The 24,121-nt window shown below is 52.2% G+C and overlaps 1 protein-coding gene across 3 annotated transcripts in view; it reads left to right on the top strand.

Annotated features, from left to right (window-relative positions):
- Positions 1–20,942, top strand: part of Chst8 (carbohydrate sulfotransferase 8) — a 141,737-nt gene extending 120,795 nt beyond the window's left edge. For all 3 annotated transcript variants that reach the window (NM_001107504.2, XM_063261662.1, XM_063261661.1), the window contains exons 3-4: positions 19,017–19,054; positions 19,462–20,942. In NM_001107504.2, the coding sequence (NP_001100974.1) occupies positions 19,017–19,054; positions 19,462–20,547 (1,124 nt within the window). In that variant the 3' untranslated portion in view covers positions 20,548–20,942. The remainder of the gene's footprint in view (positions 1–19,016; positions 19,055–19,461) is intronic.
- Positions 20,943–24,121: the final 3,179 nt, after the last annotated feature.

Raw genomic sequence — 24,121 nt, 5'->3', positions numbered from 1 at the left:
AGTGATGTGTAGTCTGGACCTCAGCTCTGCAGCCCACCAGGCTGTCGAAGAGGACAAAATAAGGCACAAAATAAGGCACTCAGCACCGTGCAAATGGGGACTGCAAAACCAAGCTGTCAGCAAAGCTAGTGTCCCTACCCTGTGTCCCAAAAGAGTAACTACAGAATTGGTGTTCCCCTCCACCAAGGCCGAGGATGGTGAGTGGAGGCAGGAGCATAGTGCTGTACTGTGGGTAGTGAAGCGTCCCTGCCTGGTTTTTCTGTGCCTGCTCACCCTGTCACCTCCTTACCCAGGGCTTGAATGGGCAACTTTGCAGAGGCCACCTGAGCCCCAGGAGGAAGGGATGTGTGGGCCCATCCATGCTATCCACAGTCCCTCCAACCTGCCCACTGCTGGCTGGGTGGGAAAGAACTCCCCTCCACGGGGACTTGGCGTGTGTGTTGCTTCACTTCCATCTCCTGCAGAGGAAACAGGCCTAAGGGGGTTAGCGGGGTTTTTTTGTTTGTTTGTTTGGTTTTTTTTTTAATTTATTTTTTAAGATTTTATTTTATTGTATGAGTACACTGTAGCTGCCTTCAGACACACCAGAAGAGGGCATCAGATCTCATTACAGATGGTTGTGAGCCACCATGTGGTTGCTGGGATTTGAACTCAGGACCTCAGGAAGAGCAGTCGGTGCTCTAACCACTGAGCCATCTCTCCAGCCCTTTTTTTTTGTTGTTGTTGTTGTTGTTTTTAATGCTGTGCATCCTAAGGAGATCCACTTAGGTGTTCTGTATTCTCTGATCCGCCACCTAATAAGCTTCCTTTATCTCTTGTTGTCATGGGAAGTATATATTAACTGATTAATATTAATGTGATAGCTGATTAATATTAATATCTGAGGCGAGTCCTACTTCACAAGGCACCGATGTTGATGAGTGCGGCCGAGCCCAGACAGCTGTCGAGCTGGATAGTTCCCCCGGGAGAGGACAGAAGCCAAGAATGACCCTTTTCCTCGCTGTCGTTCCGTTATGGACACCCTGTCATTAGCTGCGTCTGTCAGGCCCGGCAAGGAAGTGTGTTTGGACTCTGATTGTAGCAATTAAAATCCTTGCCCGTCCAAGACAGCGCATTTTATCATTTAAATAGCATTTTACATTCTCCTAACATATTTCGCCAGCAACATTGTTAAATTCGGTGATAAAAGGTTATTTTTGCTTTTGAAGTTGAAATACGTTACCATTATCCCTTATCTGCCTGGAATTAGGGAGGTTTTCCGAACTTGACGTTCGGAAGGTTTCATTATCAAAACTCGCCAGGCTTTATAAAGCAAACAGCCCTTCTCCTTTTTCTACCTGTTTTAATCAAAGATGGATGGAGGTGTTGTAGTTTGACATTGGGGGGTGTTTGCAGAAGAAAAAAGGATAGCAACGTCTTTCCCAGGAGCCAGGGTTCTATATTGAAGGTTCACACAGGTCAGTGGGGGGACTTGTGGTTCCATATCTTGCCCTGAGCATCCTGGAGGCTAGAAAGGTCAGAGTCCCCAAGCTTCCTGTATTTAATTCTATGGGACACCACAGCCAGTACCCGCCAGCCAGTAAAATGAGACCAACAGGGGTTGGGGATTTAGCTCAGTGGTAGAGCACTTGCCTAGCAAGCGCAAGGCCCTGGGTTCGGTCCCCAGCTCCGAAAAAAAGAAAAAAAAATGAGACCAGCGCCTGCCTGTAGCGTATAGTTAGACACCAATGCTCCCCCGCCCCCAGTCCAAGCCTCCCACCCCCGTGCTGATGCTTGCTGTCTGGCCTTCTGCCACCCACCCTTGCTGGGAACCCAATTTAAACCGTTTTCTTAAAACTCTGACCACCGCCCACCGTCCACCTCCATCCCTTACCACTGCCATCAGCACACCATCCACATACTGTCCCGCCCCCACACGCATGTGGCACGCACCGCCATGCACCATCTTTGCCACCCCACCTTCCGTCAGCATGCTGTCGTGTGCCCCTCCCCATCATCCATGCTTCATTGCGTCTGACATGGGAGACCTGAGCTCCTCAGCACCTCCCAGTTAAGTGCGCCCTGATCCAGGGCCAGCACCCCATTGCATTTTGTGAAGAAACCTTGACAGAAACAACTTCAGAGAGGAAAGGTGGATTTGAGTCCACGTTCCCAGGAGATTCCATTCGATCTGGAGGGGAAGGCACGGCAGGGCACAGCAACTCCCCCTGTGGTGGCAGGAGTGTGAAGCAGTGTCCTTTCACATCCTGGGCGAGCAGGAAAACAGAGAAAGCGGGTCAGAACTAGGGTGGACATTACATCCAGAGGCCTTTCCCTAGTGGCCTACATCAGCCACAACCTCCCTCCCTCAAGCCTGCAAAACATCATGACTGGACAACAATAACAACAACAGCAACAACAACAATAACGCAAGCCTGTGGGGGACATTTCAGAGTCCCATCATAACTTCACACATGCCTTGTAACAGATCGCTCACCCCTGTGTCATCCGGACTCTGGCCTCTTATGGGCATCCTGCCTTTGCTTTGATATTCTAGGCCATGAGAGTCTTCCCAAGATTTATCAGCTCTGCTGTGCATGAAGAGTCAGTTTTGGCCTGTAACTGGACCCCCATATTATATTGTCCTCCTTCCAATTTCCCTCTATCTTGGTGCCAGAACCGGGATTAGTTCTACCCACAAGGAGGTGCACGCTCTTCCAGACTTCTGGCCGGAGCCGGCTGGGTTCTATCCAGATCTGTCATGAAGTGGGACTTGATGATGCCCTCAGCTCCTCGGAGCTCTCACTCTGCAGCGCAGGGGCCTCATTTCAAGGAGCGCTTTCTGCCCATCATGTGAGACAGAAGCCAGCCTAGGGCCACCCTGCCTGCCACCTGCCATTCTTCTAGGGAGCTCATCCCCGCAGAGCCATCGAGGCCGGCCCATCTCTGCATCTTCCACTTACAGATACAGCAGGGCATATGGCTGGAAGCTCGGAAGACCATCATCAAAACCATCCATCACTCCAAGCTACTCCTTGGAGCTCAGGGGATTTCTGGCTTCTGTAAATCCTTCTCTGAAATCCTTTCTTCACAAAGCCTCAGGCGTCAGAAGCCCTCTGGTGCCCCATCCAAGCTAGCTGCTACCCGACACCAGCCGTATACTGTGCTCACCTTGCTTCCCAGGCACAGTTACCCGGCATCTCCCACTCCCACCCTCCACACCCCAGTCTGCTCCCAAACAAACCGCAGACATGCTAGTCGCAGCTGGAAGGATCGTCGTGATTTATTGCCATTGTTCCAATATTTTGTTTGGAGCAGTAAACCTTTGGATATAAATCAAGTCATTAGAAGGAATGACGTTTAATCCTGCAGAAGTTGCCTCAGTGGGCAAGGGAGCTCGAAAGTCATTAATTCTCGAGAGGATGGCCCACCCACCAGCTCCACACACAGAAGGCCAAAGACACGAGCCTGACCTCTTTGATTTCCTTGAGCGGCATGCGGCATGACCACAAAGAAGGGCCCCAAATATCTGCTTGGTGAATTACTCTGGGGTCTTCCTTTCTCCAGAAACACACATCCAGGAGGGACCACCTCTATGCCTGTCATCAGCTCACTCGATCTTTGAGCAGCCATGATGGTTGGATTTCAAAGGAGGCCAGAGAAGAGCTCAGAATATCTTCAACTGCCCTTCTACAGTGACCCCAGTCACACAGGCGGTCATTACGTGAGGACCAAGTTCTATTTGCAGAGCCAGACCACGTCTAAATGCCCAGCCTCGGTACTCAAGGCAAAGAAGGGATGATCTGGTCCAGAATATTCAGTGTCCCCTGTTTCCCAACCCAGGGGAACACGGGAACCCTTGCACATCCTGCCTGGTAGAACTGGGGATAAAGCTGGGAGCATCTTCACTGAGGGGTTCCTGAGGACGCTGACAAATTCTAAGTACACGTGACAAGGGTGGACATTCTGGATAACCGTCTAATGCTTTTGTGCCGGGTCATTGCTAAGGAGTGTGGTGTTACAAGTGAAGATGGTGTTGGGTGTCGCCAGGCTGCGTGGTGCAGCTTGTTTCTCTGCTGCCTCCCACCGATGAGGTGGGAGATGGGCACGGTGGCTCATGTCTGCGATCCCGGCCCTCAAGAGGCTGACCCATAAGTTTGAAACTACCCTGGGCTACAGAGTGCGGGCCCTCCCTACACTCAAGTCAATAAACCATGAAATCAAGTCAAGGTGTTCAGCCCCAGACTGGCTAATGGGCACTATTAGCGCCCAGCCTCCACTGCCTATAAAGAGTCCTGCACTCAGGCAATGGTCAGATCTGCACTTCGGGTTTGGGCTAGCACAACACCATTCTTCCTCCCCCCAACCCCCAACCCCCAACCCCCAGGGGCTCCTTCGTCCCTGAAAGAATTCACTCTGGAGAGGACCTGACCATTGGTTGGAAGCTCTCCTCACCCTCCTCATGCTCGCCCCAACCCACTAAGCCCTCCATTATTCAACGGAATCTACCGTTGCCCCTCCCCCCGCACCACCCCCTTCCCCGCACCACCCCCTCCTCCGCCCCTCTCCCCCAGAGTTCACGACCTCTCATTCCCGATCCACGCCATGACGTCAATCCGAATCCATTTTCCCCTCTCCTTTGGGCCTCACTCACATCAGGCTGCTTCTGAAGTGCCCCAAGAATGACCTTTGAATATGTAGCCCTTAGAAACCCCTCCTTCACTTCCTCAGGCTCACAGGAACCCTCAGGGCCCTGGGAACGGGCAGCTCTTTTGGCTCTACTGTGCATGGGGCTTGAGGGGTGTGTGTGGAGAACTCAGTGTGCCGGGAAGGTTACTGTCTTCATTGCGTCAGACGGACGCTCTGGGGCCCATGTGCTCAGCCTACTTCTTACAGGCTGCATGAGGTCTCCAGGGAGAGAACCCTGAGGGAGCGCGTACAGGATCTGGACTAGGCAGGGCAAAGGCTGGCCATTATAGAAAAAGGGAGGTGTCTCTCCAGGCATCCATTGTAGCCCAAGGTTCCCATCTGTAGTCTGGGGTCTTACCTACACTCCTATATACAGGCCGGAGCCTCCTGGGTTACTCTTGTCCCAGTCTTCCGCTGTACCTGACTCCAATTGAAAGCCCTTCCTGGGAGATTTCCTTTCCAAATATGGACTATAGCTACTCAGACCCCATGCCAAGCTCTCCTGGACTTCCTGCCCCCCAACCCCAACCCCACCCCTGTGGGAGTGGCCTAGGGAGCTCCTGGACTTTCTTTGCAATCCAATCTTCCACTGAACAGAGGTCCCTGTGGTCAAATGTGGAATGGGATGGTAGGAGGGCCCTGCCGATGTAGTTGCCTGCCCGACCTGCTGGAGTCAGGACTGGAAGACTCCGGATAGAATCAGGGGTGAGCATTGATTACCAGTACACAGCCACCAAGAATCCGAGCAGCCACCCCTGAACCCCAAGACAGGCCTTAGGTGACCCTCTTTTCTGAGAGGTGGTGGGGCGAGCTGCCTCACTCAGGACAGAGTGTGAGCAACATGCCCACTCCAAAGAAGCATCCGCTAAGACCGATTCGCTTTTGTGGCTCTTCAGGGTATCACGGAGAGCAGCTGTGACAGGTCTGACAGCCACAGGCCAGCTCAGTAATTGACGCCACTGCCTGAGCGACACATCCAGAGGCCGGCTGAAGCTGGAAAGATCATTATCTTTCGGTCAAGCCGCTACAGTAATGAGGCTGCCCCACAGACTGCCTCCAAAGGCCAGTAAGGGAGAGGGTGACCACGCTTGTCCTTGGAGTGGTCAGCACAGGGCAGGGCCAGTTGATGCTAGTACGAGGCTCTCCACGGAGGCCCCACAGACTCCAGTTCCTTCATGTTTTCATTCCTTGGGACACGCTACTATTTAAACCAAATTCACCACCTTCCCGCTGAGATGGGAGGAGGGCAATCCGCAGGCACTCTGGCCTGTGAGCAGGTACACTCACCCTGTTGTGTTTAAGTTTGGTTGTTTTAGACAGAACCTCAGCTGGCCTGGAGCCCACTGCATAGCTAAGATTAGCCTTGAATTCCTGTGCCCTTGCCCCATCTCTTAAGTGCTAGGATGATAGGCATGTGATGTCATGGTAAGCACTAATTTTTTACACACACACACACACACACACACACACACACACACACACACGTGCACAAATACATGCACACACGTGCACATACATGTGCACACACAGCACCAGCAAGAAATGGGGAAGAACATTTATGTCTGTCTATGCAGCCCCAGTTCCTCCTCTCCTTCCCCTCCTGCCCCTCTCCACTAGGCAATGCCATAATCACTCTCTTGGGACTTGTTCCCTTTCAGCAAAATCACCAAAGTCCAACTTAACACTCAAGCCAGAGAGAGACCAGTAGCTGCCTCTCTCCATCTCGGCTAGCCCCCAGGTCCTGCTGCTGAGCTGAAGGCAGCTTTTACCAGCCAAGGAGGGCTTTGCTCTGTGTTCAGAGCAGCAGCATGAAATCTGCCTCGTGGGAATATTTACATTTTGCAAATCAGCTCCAAGGTCAGGACCCCTCCACCCCCACAGCCCACTGCTCAGGTAGGAGGCTCACCGGTAAGCTGAAGCATCCATCTTGGCCTTTCCTTGGTTTTACTATTGTCTTGGCCAGGCCTCTGGGGTCTCTCTCCTGGTCACAGATGGATCTTCCTGATCTCTCTTCAGGTCCTCCTCATCTCACGGCGGTCCTTGAGTTCAGAACAAGCCCAGGTCTTGAACCCTGGGAGATAAAGTCTGGTGCTTTTAGGACTGTAAAGCCCCTTGCTTGCCACACCCTTCTAGTCTTTTCAGCCCTGCCTTTTCTCAACACCCTTCAGTCTCTGTGTTCCTCCTTCTCTCTGGGAGCTGCCTGGCTCCCTTCGGCCTGTGAACCTTGCTCTCTCGAGGTAAAGCAGCTGAGCTCTGCCAGCAATGCCAACCTCAGGCGCCAACCGCCATCGCTTTGTGTCCTTAGCTAACTGGCCTTGCCTACTGCAGGCTCCAGTCCTTGTAGGCTGCACATGTGAAGTCCCTGGTCCCTGCCTGTCCCTAACTGGGCTATAGAGTTTGGTGCTAAACCGTCCCTTTCCTGGCTATGACACTTTCAGCAATGGCAGCACACAACCAGGCCCGTCTAGGTACTCGTCCATGTTGAGTGGGGGAGCACATGGTGGTGGAGAGCAGGATGGTTCGGCTGTGGTGGCCCGAGGGCCAGCTCCCTGCAGGAGCTTCCAGTGTGGGAGACAGAAACGGGAGCTCCGGGGGCCACAGGGTGCTGCTCATGGGTGTTGTGAAGCTTGTCCATGCTTGCTTTCCATCCATTCACTACCTACCACCTACCTGTCCTGAATTTAAGGGCACCTAAAGGACAGGTAAGTCTTCTGCTAAGCCGTGTATGTAGACTCTGAGACCAGCAGGCATGCGACCTCAAGTGCTCCCCCAACCCCGCACACGCCATATCACATAGCAGAAACCTTGCTGTGTGGAAAGTACATGTATGTACACTGTGACACTTCCCCATGCATAGTATACTGGACCGTAAGACATGGGGTGAAATCTCATCACAGCAGCACATACACAGGCACACGCACACACCAGTCACAGTGGGAATCACCCCAGGCTTTAAACAAAGAAGCACTTTGAAGCTGGAGTTCAGGGCCTCTCCTGATAGATGGGCGGGGCATACAAAAGAGTGACATGTTTAGGGCTTCCTTCCCCCACCAAGTGATGGACAGGTTGTTGTTTGTGGGTCGGGTTGGGCAGCTGCTGGGTTCACAGACTAGCCAAGCGGCTGGCAGGCTGACTGACAGACAGCTTCCACAGGCTTGTCTTTGACAGCTCCCAGGGAATTCATAGTGCAGGCTGAGCTGACAGGGAACTACCCAGTTGAATAGAGAATCCTAATCACAAAGGCAGGGAATGGAATTACTAAACAAAACAGGAAGAGGCCAGATTCATCAGACCAGTACCCATCCATCAGAGACAGGCGAGTCCTGCTTCCTTCCTCTACTGACCTGCCCAGAGACCCCTCACCACTACAGCAGCTGTGTCCAAGAACATAGCTGCTGGGAAAGGGACCAAGACATCCAAATACCAGGAGATGGCAGCCTCCAGCTGGTGGCTCCAAATGTCCTGTGCCACCTGCAAGATGAGTGAGACTTAGAGAATTCAAGGTCACACGGCAATCAAGCCTGTCTCTCTCTCTCTCCCGCCCACCTTACAGTTTCTTGCTCTCAGTCTCCCTTTTTGATACGCTGCTGCCTCAGTAAACTATATGACTCGTACCCAGGTACCCATGCCTAGGGCCACATACCCGTTATCCCAACATTCAGGAGGCTGCAGCAGAAAGATCATGAGTTTAAGCCTGGGCTATGCAGCCAGATCCTGTCTCCCATAAATAAAAACAAAATATCCAGACAACTCTTCTAAGCCGTGTCCCAGGATGAGTCCAAACTTGAGGATCAGTGTAACCTCTGCTATGAGTTCATGTGCTCCCCAAATGCATGTGTTTTCCAACTTAATCGCCAGATTCACATGACGCTTGGTACTTTGGAGGGAATTAGAGTTAGATGAGGTTCTGAGGCTAGCCCCATCCCTTGATAGGATTAGGGTCTTAGTAAGAACAGAAGGGGCAAGCTTTAGCGTAGCTCATAGGTAAGAGTACTTTCGTAGAATCCACCAGCAAGAGGCCATGGGCATGGCTCCGTAGTAGAGGGCCTGCCAGGTTTGTGGGAGGCCCAGGGCTCAAACCTTAGAGCTGCAAAGAGAAAAGGAGGTGGGGTGCAAAAGAGAGATAGGAGTTTGCAAGCTCCAGCCCTCCTGCCCTGTGCTGTCCTCGGCTGTGCTTTGACACCGCAGAGAGGCCCTCACCAGTGCTGGACCATGCTCTTGGGCTTCCAGCTTTCAGGACTGTGAGCCAAATGAACTGTGCTTGGTCCATTACTGAGTCTTGGGTATCCAGAAAATGAACCATGGCCAACCCTCATCTGGCTTAACTCACTTAGGATCAGAACAACTAGAAGACACCAACCCAGAGAAGCCAAGGCTCCAGGTTGGAGAATAGGCGCCCCTGCAGGGACAGTGACAGCTGAGCGTGTCACCTGAGAATGACTGGTCTGAATCCCGCCTCCCACAAAGTGCACGTGCCAACCTCAGAGCCAGCTTTCAGGGGTCTAGGAACAGCTATGGGGAACGGCTCTCCTGGCTGGAACCCCCCATGTGTAGCCATGTGGGTGTGCACTGTGACCAGTCCAGGCGATGCCCTGTAATCTAGCAATTTAGTAAATTGAATTTTCCTGTGAACACGCGTGAGGATTTAAAGCCCTTCCGTGAGGTTTCTTTCATCCAAATCCGGTGCCTAGAGCCCAGGCTGCTCTCTAATTGCTGAGCACTTGGGTCTTTCACTTTGCATCTCATCTGCATACATTAACGGGGACCCGTGTACAGGCGCCCGCTCACCGAGAGGCATTTAGAGATCCTCCAGGGCAATTCGACCCTCACCCCTGAGCCAGCAGAGGTCAGAATGACCTGGGCTGGAGGGAAGAGAACCACAGGAAGTGTGTCCATAACAAGGCCACTGCCTGGGAACAGGACCCCAGCCTGATGTGCCACAGATGGTGACAGACAGCTGGGGTGTCTAATGTCAGGGGCAGGCAGGGCCCCCCCGGCCTTCAAGCCATGAGTGGTAGGAGATCCTTCAGCTTGGCCACCCCTATCCACCTGACCACCCGACAGGCACCTGCCACTCCTATGGAACCGCACTGAAGAAATACCCCGAAAGGGTTCATGAATCTAGTCAGAGCCCTAGCCACAGTCACCGCAAGGAGAGACCCAACTCCCACCCCACATCTGGTACCAACACAGTCTGGGAAGGTAAACAAGACAAAGTCACACACACACACACACACACACACAGAGAGAGAGAGAGAGAGAGAGAGAGAGAGAGAGAGAGAGAGAGAGAGAGAGAGCGAGCAAGCACAGTCCTCCAAGAATCCAAAGATTCCATCCCACCCCATTGCCAAGATCTAGGCTGCTCCCTGCGCTGCCCTGGGGCACTCCACAGACCCATAAAAACATCTCTCCTGATTCAGGTCGAATGGTGTGCCCTCCCCCAAAGCAGACATCGCCACCCCCAGTGCTCATAACTGTGGCCACACAGGCTCTCCCCATGCATAATCAAGTAAAGGGAGATCTTTGGGGAAGACAGCCACGGCAAGACAACAGACAGAAAGTACATTTACGTGGTCCAAAGCCAGGGAACACCCCGGAACTGCCAGAAGCTGGAAGAGACAGGAAGGATCCTTCCCAGAGACTTGACAGGAAATGTAGCCCTGCCAACACCTTTATTTCTTATTTTATTTTATGATTGTATTTTATATATATATTGAGTGGTTTGGCTGCGTGCATGTATGTGTACTTTACAAGTGTCTGCTACCCCCCAGAGATCAGAAGAGCACCATATCTCCTAGAACTGGAGATGCAGATGGTTGTGAGACACAGTGTAGGTGCTGGGAACCAAACCTGGGTCCTCTGAAAGAGCAGCCAGTGCTCTTAGCCACTGAGCCACCATCTCTCCAGCCCCAGCCACTTCAGGTCTTGACCTCTAGCATTCCAACGGGACCAGAACTGCTTTGATTATTTTTCCTAGATACTCACTAGCAGCCACCATCTAGGAAAGGAAGCCAGCGTAGCTCTGCCAACCTTCATCTGCTTGTTTGTGGTAAATGTACACAGTGGATGTGATCAACATTTAGAGCCTCAGATGCTAAGACTGACAAAGGACTGACTAGTAGTGTGGGTGGGCCTTACCCAATCCACTGAGGCTCTTGAGGGGAAAGAAAGATTCACGTTATCAAAGAGAGAATTCTGCCTCCAAACAGATTTGACTCGATCTATAATATCACCTCCTCTCTGCCTTCCAGGATACCCTGTGTAACGGCCATGACACGAGTGAACTCCTTAAAATCTCTCTCTCCTTTACCCATGTCTCTCCCCCTCCTTCCCTTTCTCATTCTATCTTTTCCATGCATGTACTACTTGTTGAGTGTGGTTTTTTTTTTCTTCAGAACCCAAGACAACAACCCCTCAGTCGGGAACCTTCCATGTGTCCTGTGATATGCATGGTACCTGGCTGCTTGCTCAGGCACTCACTGTCTCTGAGCCCAGTGGGCAGAGCACCTTCCCACTCTCAGCCTGCCTCCCTGCACCAGGATTTTGGCCTCTCCTCAGCTCAGCTCAGCATTGGTCACACACAAGGCCTGCCCTGTGGCACTGGGTCCTGTCAGAGCATGTGTCAGGTACACACTTCTCATCAAGAAGTGGTGGAAACCATGTTGCAGACACTGAACACTGATACCCAGGGCACCAGTGTGACTGCTAGTCTGGGAGGGATGGGACGGGGTGGTGAGCATGGTCTCTGTACAAGCTGTGAGACAAAGGGAGACAAGCCCGAGTCTGGGGGAGCAATCCAAACCCCAAAAACTTACCAGGGAAGCCCCGTATGAACAGGCACGTGAGGAGACAGTGTGGACTGCTTTGAGGTATCTTTAGCCAGAAGATTCAAGACTCGAGGGTGAACTTGGACCTAGAACCTGTCCTCTGCCTCTCCTGGCTCTCTCCCACCCCCTTCCTTCTGTTTTTGACTCCTTTGCAGTGGCTTTCCCTCTGTGGACCACAGAGTCCAGAGTGGCAGGACCCTCTCAATACTGTGTGCCAGGACCTGGGACTGGGGTTGAATAGCCCGAGCAGCTGTCACCCTCACATGTGACATTCCTGCCAATGTGAAGCACTTGCAGGCCTTTCTGGGTTCTGTTAGACGTTAGTGCCAAACGCCTGCACCATCTGACCACAGAGCTGGACCCGGTTGTCTTCTGCAGCTTTTCCTGAACATTGGGGAGTGGGGATTTCAGCACGGAACCCAGTAGATCTCCTATCTCTGCAGAGGGAACACATACATAAGGTCCTTCTACCCAGAATCCCCACATGCAAGTGAAGCCCTTCCCCAACTCAGCCACAGACTTTGACCCTCCGGATTGTGAAGAAACTGGGTGAGAGCCAAGCATGTTGTTACACACCTTCAACCCCAGAACCTGGAAGCCTGAGACTGAAAGATTGCAGGTTTGAGGTCAGCCTGGGCTGTACAGGGAGACTGTTTCAAAAATAAAATACAAGAAGAAAAAGAGGGAAAGGTGGAAGAAACCTGGTTTTGTAGGGCTGGGGGCGTGGCTCAGTGGTGGAGCCCCTGTCTAGAATCCCCCAGTGAGGGGCTGGGGGCGTGGCTCAGTGGTAGAGCCCCTGCCTAGAATCCCCCAGTGAGAGGCTGGGGCATGGCTCAGTGGTAGAGCCCCTGCCTAGAATCCCCCAGTGAGAGGCTGGGGCATGGCTCAGTGGTAGAGCCCCTGCCTAGAATCCCCCAGTGAGGGGCTGGGGGCGTGGCTCAGTGGTAGAGCCCCTGCCTAGAATCCCCCAGTGAGGGGCTGGGGGCGTGGCTCAGTGGTACAGCCCCTGCCTAGAATCCCCCAGTGAGAGGCTGGGGGCGTGGCTCAGTGGTAGAGCCCCTGCCTAGAATCCCCCAGTGAGGGACTTATACATGAAACCCTGAGTTTTAACCTCAGTCCAAGAAGAAAAGAAGAAAGGGAGAAAGTAAGGAATGAAGGAAGGAAGGGAAAGAAGACAGAAGGATGAGCCTTGCTTATCATTAGCTTTAGCTTCCCCTTAGCTGGTAACTGAAAAGGTTTTCAGCCAAAAACTGAGAAGAAAAACTCCAGACAACGAAGAGTTCACTGCACGGTACACGTTCGGCAGCCCCCATAACTCGTGCCTTGTTTCTTCTCATGGTGCTCAATCTTCTCACGTCGTGTGTGCTTCTTCAAATGTCATCTTTCCAGAAGGAGAAAGTAACTGTTTGTTTCCTGCTGTGCTGAGGGTTGAAGTGTCCTTACAGATTTTTAACGTTGTACTGAGAGTAGCAAGCAGGTAACCCAGATACCGAGAACAGAAAGCGGGTGTGGCTGACCTTAAGGGTCTCCTGTCCTGGGTGAGGGTGGGAGGCAGATACACAGCAGCATCTGTGTCTTTGGAAGGAAGAAGGGCCTGGGGATCCCTACTTATACTGCCCAGCAGGCCCACTTTGCTGTCTTTTTTCCCTGGAGGTGAAATCTAGGACAAGTACCCTACCACTGAGCCACGCCCCCAGCCCCTCACTGGGGGATTCTAGGCAGGGGCTCTACCACTGAGCCACACCCCCAGCCCCTCACAGAAGGATTCTAGGCAGGGGCTCCACCACTGAGCCACGCCCCCAGTCCCTCACTGGGGGATTCTAGGCAGGGCTCTACCACTGAGCCACGCCCCCAGCCCTCACTGCTTAGTCTTAAGTAAACACTTTACCCACGGAGCCATGTCCCCAGCCACTGGTTTTTCTAAACTGATTCAGACTGAGCTTGAACCTACTTATTGCCTAGGCCAACCTTGGACTAGTGCTTCTCCAACTTCAGCCTCCTGAGGACTGGGATTACTATGCACTATGTCTGACAAGATTCATTTTTTATCTAGACTGTTTACTTAGGGCCTTGGGTTGGGTTTGAGGTAGCTGTACTGAAGCCGTAGCCTCCCTCTTCTTATGAGCCCCATGCTACTGATGCCAGACCTGAGGGTCAACAATGGTTAGCTGACCCTTCCTGGTCCTGGAGAGCACGCACATTCCCCACCCAGCCTCATACACTGATGTCTAGCTTTGGATTGCCCAGAGCTTCCACCTTTATTTAAGCAAGAAATGGAAAACTCACTCTCTTGGCGGGAGCTGAACCATTGGCACGAGCCTGTGCAGGAGGCGGGGGCAGGGGATGGGGGTCAATTGCATTCCCTTCTTTATGGTTCTGTCTGTTCAGAAGTGGCCGTGTGGGAGTCGGGGTCATCGTCACCTAATGAACTGCCCTGAGTTTAAGGGTTGAGATTGCACAGCGTTGGACATACTCTCGGCTCCACATGAGAGCAGTGCCTTTATCTGTTTTTAATTGCAATATAAAATTTCTTTGCCAAGTGGACTGTTGCAGCCAGCTTGGCTTGGTGGGCAAATGTGTCTTTGGGTTGTGTCCAGGAAGGAGTTTCCCTTCATCCTGTGCCCTTGATTCCCCAGGAATGGCCATCTGTTGAAGCTTCCCAGTGGCTTGGAGGCAGCATACACGAGACAGGGTCCTCCTGCCCCCTCTGCACAGGTGAAAGGGGACAGGGTCCACAGCCCTAGCCGATGTGGCCTCACTTCACTGAGTGATGGGGAGCCTCTGTCAGTGGCTCTTCAGCCCCCCCTCCTGGTCAAATTTAGCATGACTGGTTTGCTCCAGAAAAGGGAATATAAATAAGTACCATCACACCTTGACAGGTTGACAGGAGTGACAACCAGAGTAAATCCCCGTGTCTGAGACTCTGTGGAGAAGAGGTGATTTAGCAGAGCCAGCTGCCGTCACCAGAAGAAAATAATTAAGGAACGCCGTGGTGGAGAGGGAAACGGAGCGGCTGCAGCGGGTCCCTTCTGGTGAAGGGATCTGTCATCGTTGGCAGCAGGAGAGGACCCCACGCGCCAAAGAGAAATGAGCTCTGGAAGCTTTTGCTGAAGACAGAGAGGATGGGTTGGGGAGGCAGGCGCGGGTGAGGCTGGAATAGAGTCAGGCTGAGGGGACACCTGGCAGGGGCTTCACCTCCAAGCCAGGCGCTCATCCCTCGCCCCACTTCTGCATGGAGCTCCCCCTCACCCAGCCTCTTTGGAAGAGACCAGAAGGCTTGTTTACAAGCTTTCCATGTGTGTGTGTGTGTGTGTGTGTGTGTGTGTGTGTGTGTGTGTGTTCACATACACACAGATTTGTGAATACCCAGGAAGGTGTATCCTTTATCCCAAAAGAGCATCACTTGTACCCAATCCAAGATTACCAGAAGAAAGTGATGGTGTGCCCAAGGTCTGCCTTTTCTTCCATCTGTTAAGGTTTGGATTCAAAATGGCTCCCACGAGCTCATGTTTTGAATACTTGGTCCCCGGTTTGTAGCATGGTTTGAAGTCCATGGTGCTTTCAGGCGGGCCCTGGCAGGGAGAAGTGGGTCATTAGGGCAGACCTTTGAGTCTAGTTCTGCTCCTTGTCCGCTACTGTGGGAGGAGTCTGCGTGATGCTCCTGTTACCGTGACTACTGCACGCCTCCCCAGTAGGAGTGCACTGAAATCTCTGAGACTGTGCACCAAGCTAAAGTCTTCCTCTCGCAAGTTGTTTCTGTCGAGTGTTCAAGCCATGGCAACGAGAAAGTGCCTAATGCATAGCCTCACTTGAGAGTTGAAGAAGGTTCCGGAAGCTATGTGTGGTAGCAGAGAGCCAGCAGCAGGGAGATTGTAGATGTGAGGCCAGCCTGGTATAAAACGGTGGCCCCTTCTTGGAAAAGAAGACTGTGGAGTCTCAGGAACTAATGAGTTCGGTGTTTGTGGTACGAGCATAAGAACTGTCTGCTCAGGGGCTGGGGATTTAGCTCAGTGGTAGAGCGCTTGCCTAGGAAGCGCAAGGCCCTGGGTTCGGTCCCCAGCTCCGAAAAAAAAGAACCAAAAAAAAAGAACTGTCTGCTCACAAGTATCAAAGTAAAAATGCCAGCCCTGGCAGTGCCGGGGATGTAGGATCCCAAGGGCTCACTAGTCCACCAGTCTAGCTGAAGTAATGAGTGAGAGACCCGAGTGAATAAGGTAGCCAGCGAAAGAGGAAGATCTGTCAACCTTGGGTCCCCACCCACACATGCACACACACAAACACATAGGCACACACACACACACACAACCTGCAGACACACATGAATGCACACACATAAACCTGAAAGAAATAAGGTAGAAAGCAGTTAGGAAAAACCACACACACACACACACACACACACACACACACACATACACACACATAGATACACACACATTCATCCAGATACACATAAATACACACACAAAACCTGAAAAATAGTTAGGTAGTAGATAGTTAAGGAAAACACCACAGGTATGCTTGCACACCACACACACACACACACACACACACACACACGTCCAGATACACATACACACACATACACCTGAAAAAAATAGGTAGAGAACAGTTAAGGAAAACACCACAGGTATGCTCACACACAAATGTCTTTACTATACATATGTGCACACACACAGTGACAGTTCCAGGAAGCTCAGGCCATCTGGGTTTTCCATCCCAAGCCTTTGTTGACTTCCTCAGTTGCTAATGAATGAAGTAGACGTGGGGCACAGCCTCAGACAGGGCACCATGAGATCAAGGGAACAACACTGAAGCCAAGAAACTGGATCCCACAGAGAAGTCCACTATATGGGTCAGTGACAACCTGGATATCCCCCTTCAGCTTAATATAGCCACTGGCCTCTGCTCGATTCACAGGGGAAGCGCTGGCCCACCAGAACCATTCCTTCCCTTCTCAGCCAGGAACTGGTCAGGTGTGGCTGGGCACAGTGTCCCAACATGCTGGCCATCACTCTGGCTCTCTGATTGTGGGAGAGGTGAATGTTTCTCTGATTGTAACCAGCTTTCGGCAAAGTCTCAGAGTGCAAAATGTCCACTCCAGGACCCAGGAACAGAGTCCCTGATATCTCAGTGGACAGGTGAGATCTGAAGTAGAAGAGCTCTCAACAGAATATCTGCCTACCCAAGCAACCACTCAAAACACCAAATGATTTAAGGTAGAATTACCTAGCCTGGTCAAAGGTTGACTTTCCTAGAACACATTACCCTGACTGACCCCTGTCTAGCGCCTCTGGAACCTCTCTGGTGGGCAGAGAGAACATTCTAGAACTTGGCCGACATAATGGTTTGGATATGAAGTGTTCCACCAAAAGGCTTCTTATAGCTTGAATGTGAAATGTCCTTCACACGCTCAGGTGGTTGTATACTTGGCCACCATGTGGTGGCGCTGTTTGAGAACGCTGCAGAACCTTTAGGGCACATAGCCTAAATGGCAGATACAAAGCTATAGGGACTGGCTAGAGGGCTATACCCAGCCTTTGTTTTCTTGTTGGCTGAGACATAACAGATAATTTCCAACCAGAGATAGAAGCCAAGTCATCTTGCCTCAACCACCATGGAATTATGAAACAAAAATAAATCCTTTCAGGGCTGGAGAGGTGGCTCAGTGGTTAAGAGCACTGTCTGCTCCTCCAGAGGTCCTGAGTTCAATTCCCAGCAACCACATGGTGGCTCACAACCATCTGTAATGGGATCTGATGCCCTCTTCTGGTGTGTCTGACGACAGCTACAGTGTACTCATATACATAAAATAAATACATCTTTAAAAAATAAAATTAATCCTTTTATCTTGCTTCTATCTTAAATTTTTTCTCAACAACAATCAAAGCATTGGTACAAGGTTCGTGTGTTAGAGGCTTGGTCCCCTGCTTTTGGCCCTGTTTAGGAAGATCTGAGAACTTTAGACTGAGATCTAGCTTGAAGAAGAGAGTCGCCGAAGGTCGGTCTTTGAAGGCATCTGCTCCCAGGCCCTGATCCATCTTGCTTTCTCAGTTTCCTCGTGAGCTGTGAGGTGAAGGACTGTCGTCCACCACGTGCTTCCACCGCCATGATGCTCTACCCAAGCACCTGAGGCCACGCAGCCATGGACCGATCCCTCTAAAACTGTGGCCCTAAATAAGTCTTTCCTCTTTTTAAAAGAAAAATGTTATTATTTTAATTTTCTGTGTATGGGTGTTTGCTGCATGTGTGTCCACATGTGTGTAGTGCCCACAGAGGCTAGAAGAGGGCACTGGAGTCTCTGCAAGTGGAGTTACAGATGGGTGTCAGTTATCATGTGGTACTGGGAATTGAACCCAGTTCCCTGGGAGAGCAGCGAGGACTCTTAAACTGCTGGGCAGTCTCTCAGTATTATTCCTCCTCCTCCTCCTCCTCCCCCTCCTCCTCCCCCTCCTCCCCCTCCTCCTCCTCCTCCCCCTCCTCTTCCTCCTCCTCCCCCTCCTCCTCCTCCCCCTCCCCCTCCTCCTCCCCTTCCTCCTCCTCCCCCTCCCCCTCCTCCTCCTTCTTCTTCCTTCTTCTTTTTCTTCTTCCTCCTCCTCCTCCCCCTCCTCCTCCTTCTTCTTCCTTCTTCTTTTTCTTCTTCCTCCTCCTCCTCCTCCCCCTCCTCCTCCTCCCCCTCCTCCTCCTCCTTCCTTCTTCTTTTTCTTCTTCCTCCTCCTCCTCCTCCCCCTCCTCCTCCTCTTCTTCCTCCTCCTCCTCTTCCTCCTCCTCCTTCTTCTTCCTTCTTCTTTTTCTTCTTCCTCCTCCTCCTCTTCCTCCTCTTCCTTCCCTTCTTCCTTCCCTTCCCCTAATCATTCTCCTTCTTCTCCTCCTCCTTCTCCTTTTTTCTTCTTCTATATAACGTTTTTTTAAATGATTTTTATTTATTATGTACAGCATTCTGCCCACAGGCCAGAAGAGAGCACCAGATCTCATTATAGATGGTTTTGAGAATTGAACTCAGGACCTCTAGAAGAGCAGCTAGTGCTCTTAACCACTGAGTCATTTCTCCAGTTCGGTATTTCTTCTTTAATTGATGCATATCAGACACTTTGTCATAGCAACCAAAAAAGTAAAGAGCACAGCCAGCAGCATACAAGTCTCTCCCCGAGTCACCAATCAGCACTTGTTCATGCCTTGGCTCTGCTCGCATTTTGGGGGGACACCAGGATGAGCCAGAAATGGACATCATCCCCGTGACTATACCAAGAAGGCCAAAGTTACACTGTGAATGTCCAGGCAAGGGAACCTCCCAGGAGTATGGAAATGCCTGTCTTCCATGGGGCTGGTCAGGTATGGATCAGGGTGTGGTGACAGGCATGGAGAAAGGCTGGACACGAGCTTTGAAAGGGTACTCTGTGACTTAATGACAGAGTCATGTGGAGATGGCTTGAGAGGGTCCTGACTGTTGGGCTGAGCGGGTATGTGGTACTTCAGTGCTCCCACTGTGTAACGCACTCTTCTCTCTCCTCCGTTGCCTTCCAGGTATAAAGTTCAGCATCAGGCCCCAGCATCCCCAGCATGTAAGTTCCAAGAATCCCATAAATCACAGGTGGGGGTCGGGGGAGGGGGAGCAGGAAACGATGTTGGAGAGGGTGAGAAAGGCAATTCAGAACTCATGCTGAATCCATTCATAGGAAGAAAAATGTGTTGGGTCCTTTCCAGGGACCTTGGGAAAAAAGCCTGGGGCTTTGGCTCCATGAATTTCCCTTCTCTGTTAGATGACTCCTTTGGACTGAACTAACCAACACAGTAAATCTGTGCCCGCCGCCTGCAGGCCACCAACAATGCGCCGCCCCATCCCACCATCGCGCCAAGCCGAGGTTCCTGGGGGGACTGCTCCACCTTGTGGTAGAAATTATATTTGCCGTTCAGGTCCCACATTTCTGCAGTCTTGTATGGACCCTAGCCACTTCTCTTCTTGTCCTAGGATAGCCACTTGAGGATACCCACAGAAAGGGTCACACGAGATTCACCCAGCGGGTCCCCAAGAGGCCTCCAACTGCAGGCGCCTGACCAGCCTGGATCTCACCCGAAGGCGGCGGGGTCTCCTTTGCGACTCCGGCAGCGCAGGCGGAGACTGCTCATCAAAAAGATGCCAGCTGCAGGGACCATGCGAGGCAACAACTCGTCCGAAACCTTTATCCAGCCGAGACCCCGCACCGTGGACAGTCGTTGGCTCAGCCTGCACCAGACCCAGCAGGAACGCAAGCGTGTGATGCAAGAAGCCTGCGCCAAGTACAGGGCCAGCAGCAGCCGCAGAGCTGTCACTCCCCGCCATGTCTCCCGCATCTTCGTGGAGGACCGCCACCGCGTGCTGTACTGTGAGGTTCCCAAGGCAGGCTGCTCCAACTGGAAGCGGGTGCTGATGGTGCTGGCGGGGTTAGCCTCATCCACTGCGGATATCCAACACAACACGGTCCACTATGGCAGCGCCCTCAAGCGCCTGGATACTTTCGACCGGCAGGGCATCGTGCACCGGCTCAGTACCTACACCAAGATGCTCTTTGTCCGGGAACCCTTTGAGCGGCTGGTCTCTGCTTTCCGAGACAAGTTTGAGCATCCCAACAGCTACTATCATCCTGTGTTTGGTAAGGCTATCCTGGCCCGGTACCGCGCCAACGCCTCGCGGGAGGCACTGCGGACTGGCTCTGGTGTGCAGTTCCCCGAGTTCGTCCAGTACCTACTGGATGTCCACCGGCCCGTGGGCATGGACATCCACTGGGACCATGTTAGCCGTCTGTGCAGCCCCTGCCTCATCGACTATGACTTCGTGGGCAAGTTTGAGAGCATGGAGGACGACGCCAACTTCTTCCTGCGTCTCATCCATGCGCCAGGGAACCTGACATTCCCGAGGTTCAAGGACAGGCACTCCGAGGAGGCGCGGACCACATCGAGAATCACCCATCAGTACTTCGCTCAGCTCTCCTCGCTGCAGCGACAGCGAACCTACGACTTCTACTACATGGATTACCTGATGTTCAACTACTCGAAGCCTTTCTCGGACCTGTACTGAGGGCGGGGCCTGCTGGTCAGGGGCGGGGTCTGAAGGTCATGCCCACTCGGCTGTGCATTGGCAGGCCAGTTCTACTACAGGGATCTGAGGATGTGAGGCCTTGTGGCTGTGGGCCTAGGTGGGCCACAGAGGCCCAGACAATGGACCGTGACCCTTGTCCCACACCCGTTTCCTCATTGGGTTGGCTGAGCTTGCTACTCAGTGCTCAGATGGATGCTCTAAGAACTCAGCTGAGTTATGCTGACCAGGGAAGCCTGAGGCCCAGAAGAGGGCCCCAGCGGTAAGGGATGTCCAACATCCCCCTGTCCTTTGCCTTGTACCAAACAAACCGCGTGGTTTGCTGCTTTTCTATGACCCAGGGGGAGGTCTGAATAAAGCACATGGTTTTCAGAGCAGTGGTTTTCAGTCTACTCCGGGTCTTGCTGTAAGTTCATAGGGAAGGACCTTGCCCTATGCTTTGGAGAGTCTTAGATATTTTGTAAAAGATTTATTTAACTATTACTTATGTGTGAGTATGTGGGCACGAGCACAGGTGTCTGTGGAGACTGGAGGGGTCAGATTCCCCCAAAGCTGGAGTGACCAGCAGCTGAGAACTTCCCAGTAGGAGCTCAACTGCTAGAGCACTCTGCGCTCTTAACCACTGAGCCTGCTTTTGTTTTGTTGAAACTGGATCTTGCTGTGTGTTTCCGGCTTGTTTGTTTGAGTTCTTTCTCTTTCCAGACCACCTGTGGGTCCCGCTAAAGCTGAGTCTCCGAGAGAAAAGATCTATAGGCCTGTCCCCACGGAGGGAGTGGAGCCCCTTGTATCTCACCTTGCAGCAGGTCCTCTGAGGACTGTCAGAACAGGGGCAAGCTCCCTGTCAGGTGTCCATGAAGACTGCTCCTGGGGCCCCACAAGGCACTGAGCAGCGCAGTCGGTTTCCCTGATTCTCACCGTGGGGAGCGATGTCTTCCTCAACTTCCTAGACATCTACCCCGAGCTGGCTAAAGCTATAGCCAGTACATCCCTGACTTAAGTGTGACCCTCAGTCTTATCTACTCACCTGACCAAACACCTCAAGGCTGACAGATTCCTCACCCTTGAGGAACCGGCTTTGGGGGAGGGGAAGTACAGTTCGGTGCCATAACGGATTCTGAGATTGTCACGAGCCTGAGCGACACTGGAAAGGTCCCAGTGGAAGTATGCTTACAGTATGGGTGTGACTAGTGGGCTGTGTGGACTGTGTGTCTACAAGGAGAGGAAAGCACTTTGTATTAGGAGCAGATATCCTTTTGCCTGTCTCCCTAGGATTGCCTAGAACCTCTGCCTGCCTTTTTGGGTCCATTTGTGGGGCAGATATACCTAGGTCCTCCTGGGAGACTGTTCCTACAGCTGTCACCACTGGTGAGGAAGCTGATGTTGGGTCCCTTAGGAGAGACAGCGCCAGGTCCCCAGGGCAGAAGTTGGTGCTGGAATCCAGCTGGGCCCACACATGCAGCTGCATGCAGCTAGTCCGCCTCCATTTTGCCTCCACTGTAGTCGACTCTGGAATCTTCCAGGATTGGAACAAGTAACCCAGGCACCCTTCTGTCTTAGAGCCCTGAGCGAAGGGCGAGGCTACCCTCTGGTTCAACTGGAAGTGACTATCTGATAGGGAAGGACCCAGAGGGACGGGGAGGAGACTAGTCACAGCCTGCGGGACTTAGGAGACTCATTGAAGGCAGATGTCCAGAGGCTCAGAAAGCCAAGAAGGTCACCCTGACCTGAGCCACAACCAGCTCTAGGCAGACCCATGTTAGAGAAAGCTAGCGAGGTCTGGCTAACTGTGGCCCAGAAATAGCAGGCACAAGCGAAACTGAATTCACAATGCACAGAAAGTCTTCCTGGTTGTGGGTATATTTGGCAGAGGCTGGGGCAGGGCATCAAGTAGCCTCTGCTCAGCAGAAAGACACCTAGAGTCCCACCCAGCTGGGCAACTTATACTGCCGCTTGGTGTGCTGCCGCTCAGGGACAACCAGGATTGCCCTGGTCTACCTCCACAGTGAGAGGGAGGACGGGAGGGGGAGGAAGGGAGTTAGGGAGAGAAAGAAAGAGTATGTGTCAGGGATGGGATAAAAATAAGAAACCCTCACAGGGTCTCAGTGGCACCCAGGCGTGAGCTGAGCTGGACAGACCTACACGCAATGTATCCATTACCAATTTTAAGGGAGGAGGGAACAGGACACATAGGACTCTGACAATAATCACCACCTTGATAGTCCCCCAGGATGACCATCAACTGAAGGCCATAGGCCCAGCCCTGAGGCCCTGCCTGGAATTCATTGAGGTATATGCAGCCCCAACCTCTAGCCTCACAGCCTGGACAGACTGTGGGACACAAAAAAGAATGGGCATGCAGGCGTGTGTGTCTGTCTCTCTGTCATTCCGTATGTCCTATATGGACATACATGACTGTATGATGGGTACATGTGTGGGTGGGACAATGGACATGTCCTGTCCCGTTGCCTCTCTGGCAGCACCTTGTATTCACTACTCAATCCTGTTCGAATTGCCCACATTCTCCCTGAATGGGGACCATCTGATCAAAGTCCTAGGAAGGGGAAAAAACAAAACCAAAACAAAACAACCACTTTGGAGAAAACTGCCCAGTCTCAGGTCTCCTCCTCTAGTGTGATCCTCCCACAGGGACACATCTCTCTCTCTCTCTCTCTCTCTCTCTCTCTCTCTCTCTCTCTCTCTCTCTCTCTCTCTCTCTCTCTCACACGCACACACACACACACACACACACTTGAGATCCCTACCAGGCCTTTATCTTCAAATGGCTGAACTTCCCTAGATGTAGAAACCATCATCAGGATAGAGAAAACTGGCATCCCTCCGGGGGCCTGAGAGTAGAATTCAAGGACCTCAAATTCCCTGGGGAGACATTCTAAATCCTAACAGACCCGGTAATCTAAGCAGACAGGACAAGCCATTTCCCTTTCCCAGGTAGCTTAACTGCCGCCAACAGGGACTTTATAAGGTGTAGAACCACTCTCGACCAGCAGGTGGGGCCAAGTCCCCGCTCCTGAACAGAGACCAGTGCATTCCCTAACTGGGCCACCAGGTGGCAGCAACATTCCAGAGTGGGCGACGCTGGCCAGAGCGGAAAGAATTGCACCCCCAGCTTCTCTAAAGAGAGATTTCAGTCAACCTCTCCAAAGACCCCAGACGCTACTTTCAAACCCACCAGTTCCAAAAGAATCTCTCCGGGGTTGGGGATTTAGCTCAGTGGTAGAGCGCTTGCCTAGCAAGCGCAAGGCCCTGGGTTCGGACCCCAACTCCGAAAAAAAAAAGAAAAAAAGAAAAAAAAAAGAATCTCTCCGATTACCAAGCTCCCCAGCACCTCAACTTCTCTTACCCTTCATATGGGCCCAAGAGCCGGGTTACCAACACCCCAGCAAGGCAATGTTTTCCACTGTCCATCCGAGAGATGCCAGGTATTCTCTGACCTCACTGGACACACACACACACACACGCACACGCACACGCACACGCATGCGTGTGCACACACGTGCACACCCATTCTCACATCGACACACACCTGTTCTTTTTT

Source organism: Rattus norvegicus, chromosome 1, assembly GCF_036323735.1.
Source record: "Rattus norvegicus strain BN/NHsdMcwi chromosome 1, GRCr8, whole genome shotgun sequence".
Classification (NCBI taxonomy): domain Eukaryota; kingdom Metazoa; phylum Chordata; class Mammalia; order Rodentia; family Muridae; genus Rattus; species Rattus norvegicus.
This window is presented reverse-complemented; position numbering and strand designations above follow the sequence as displayed.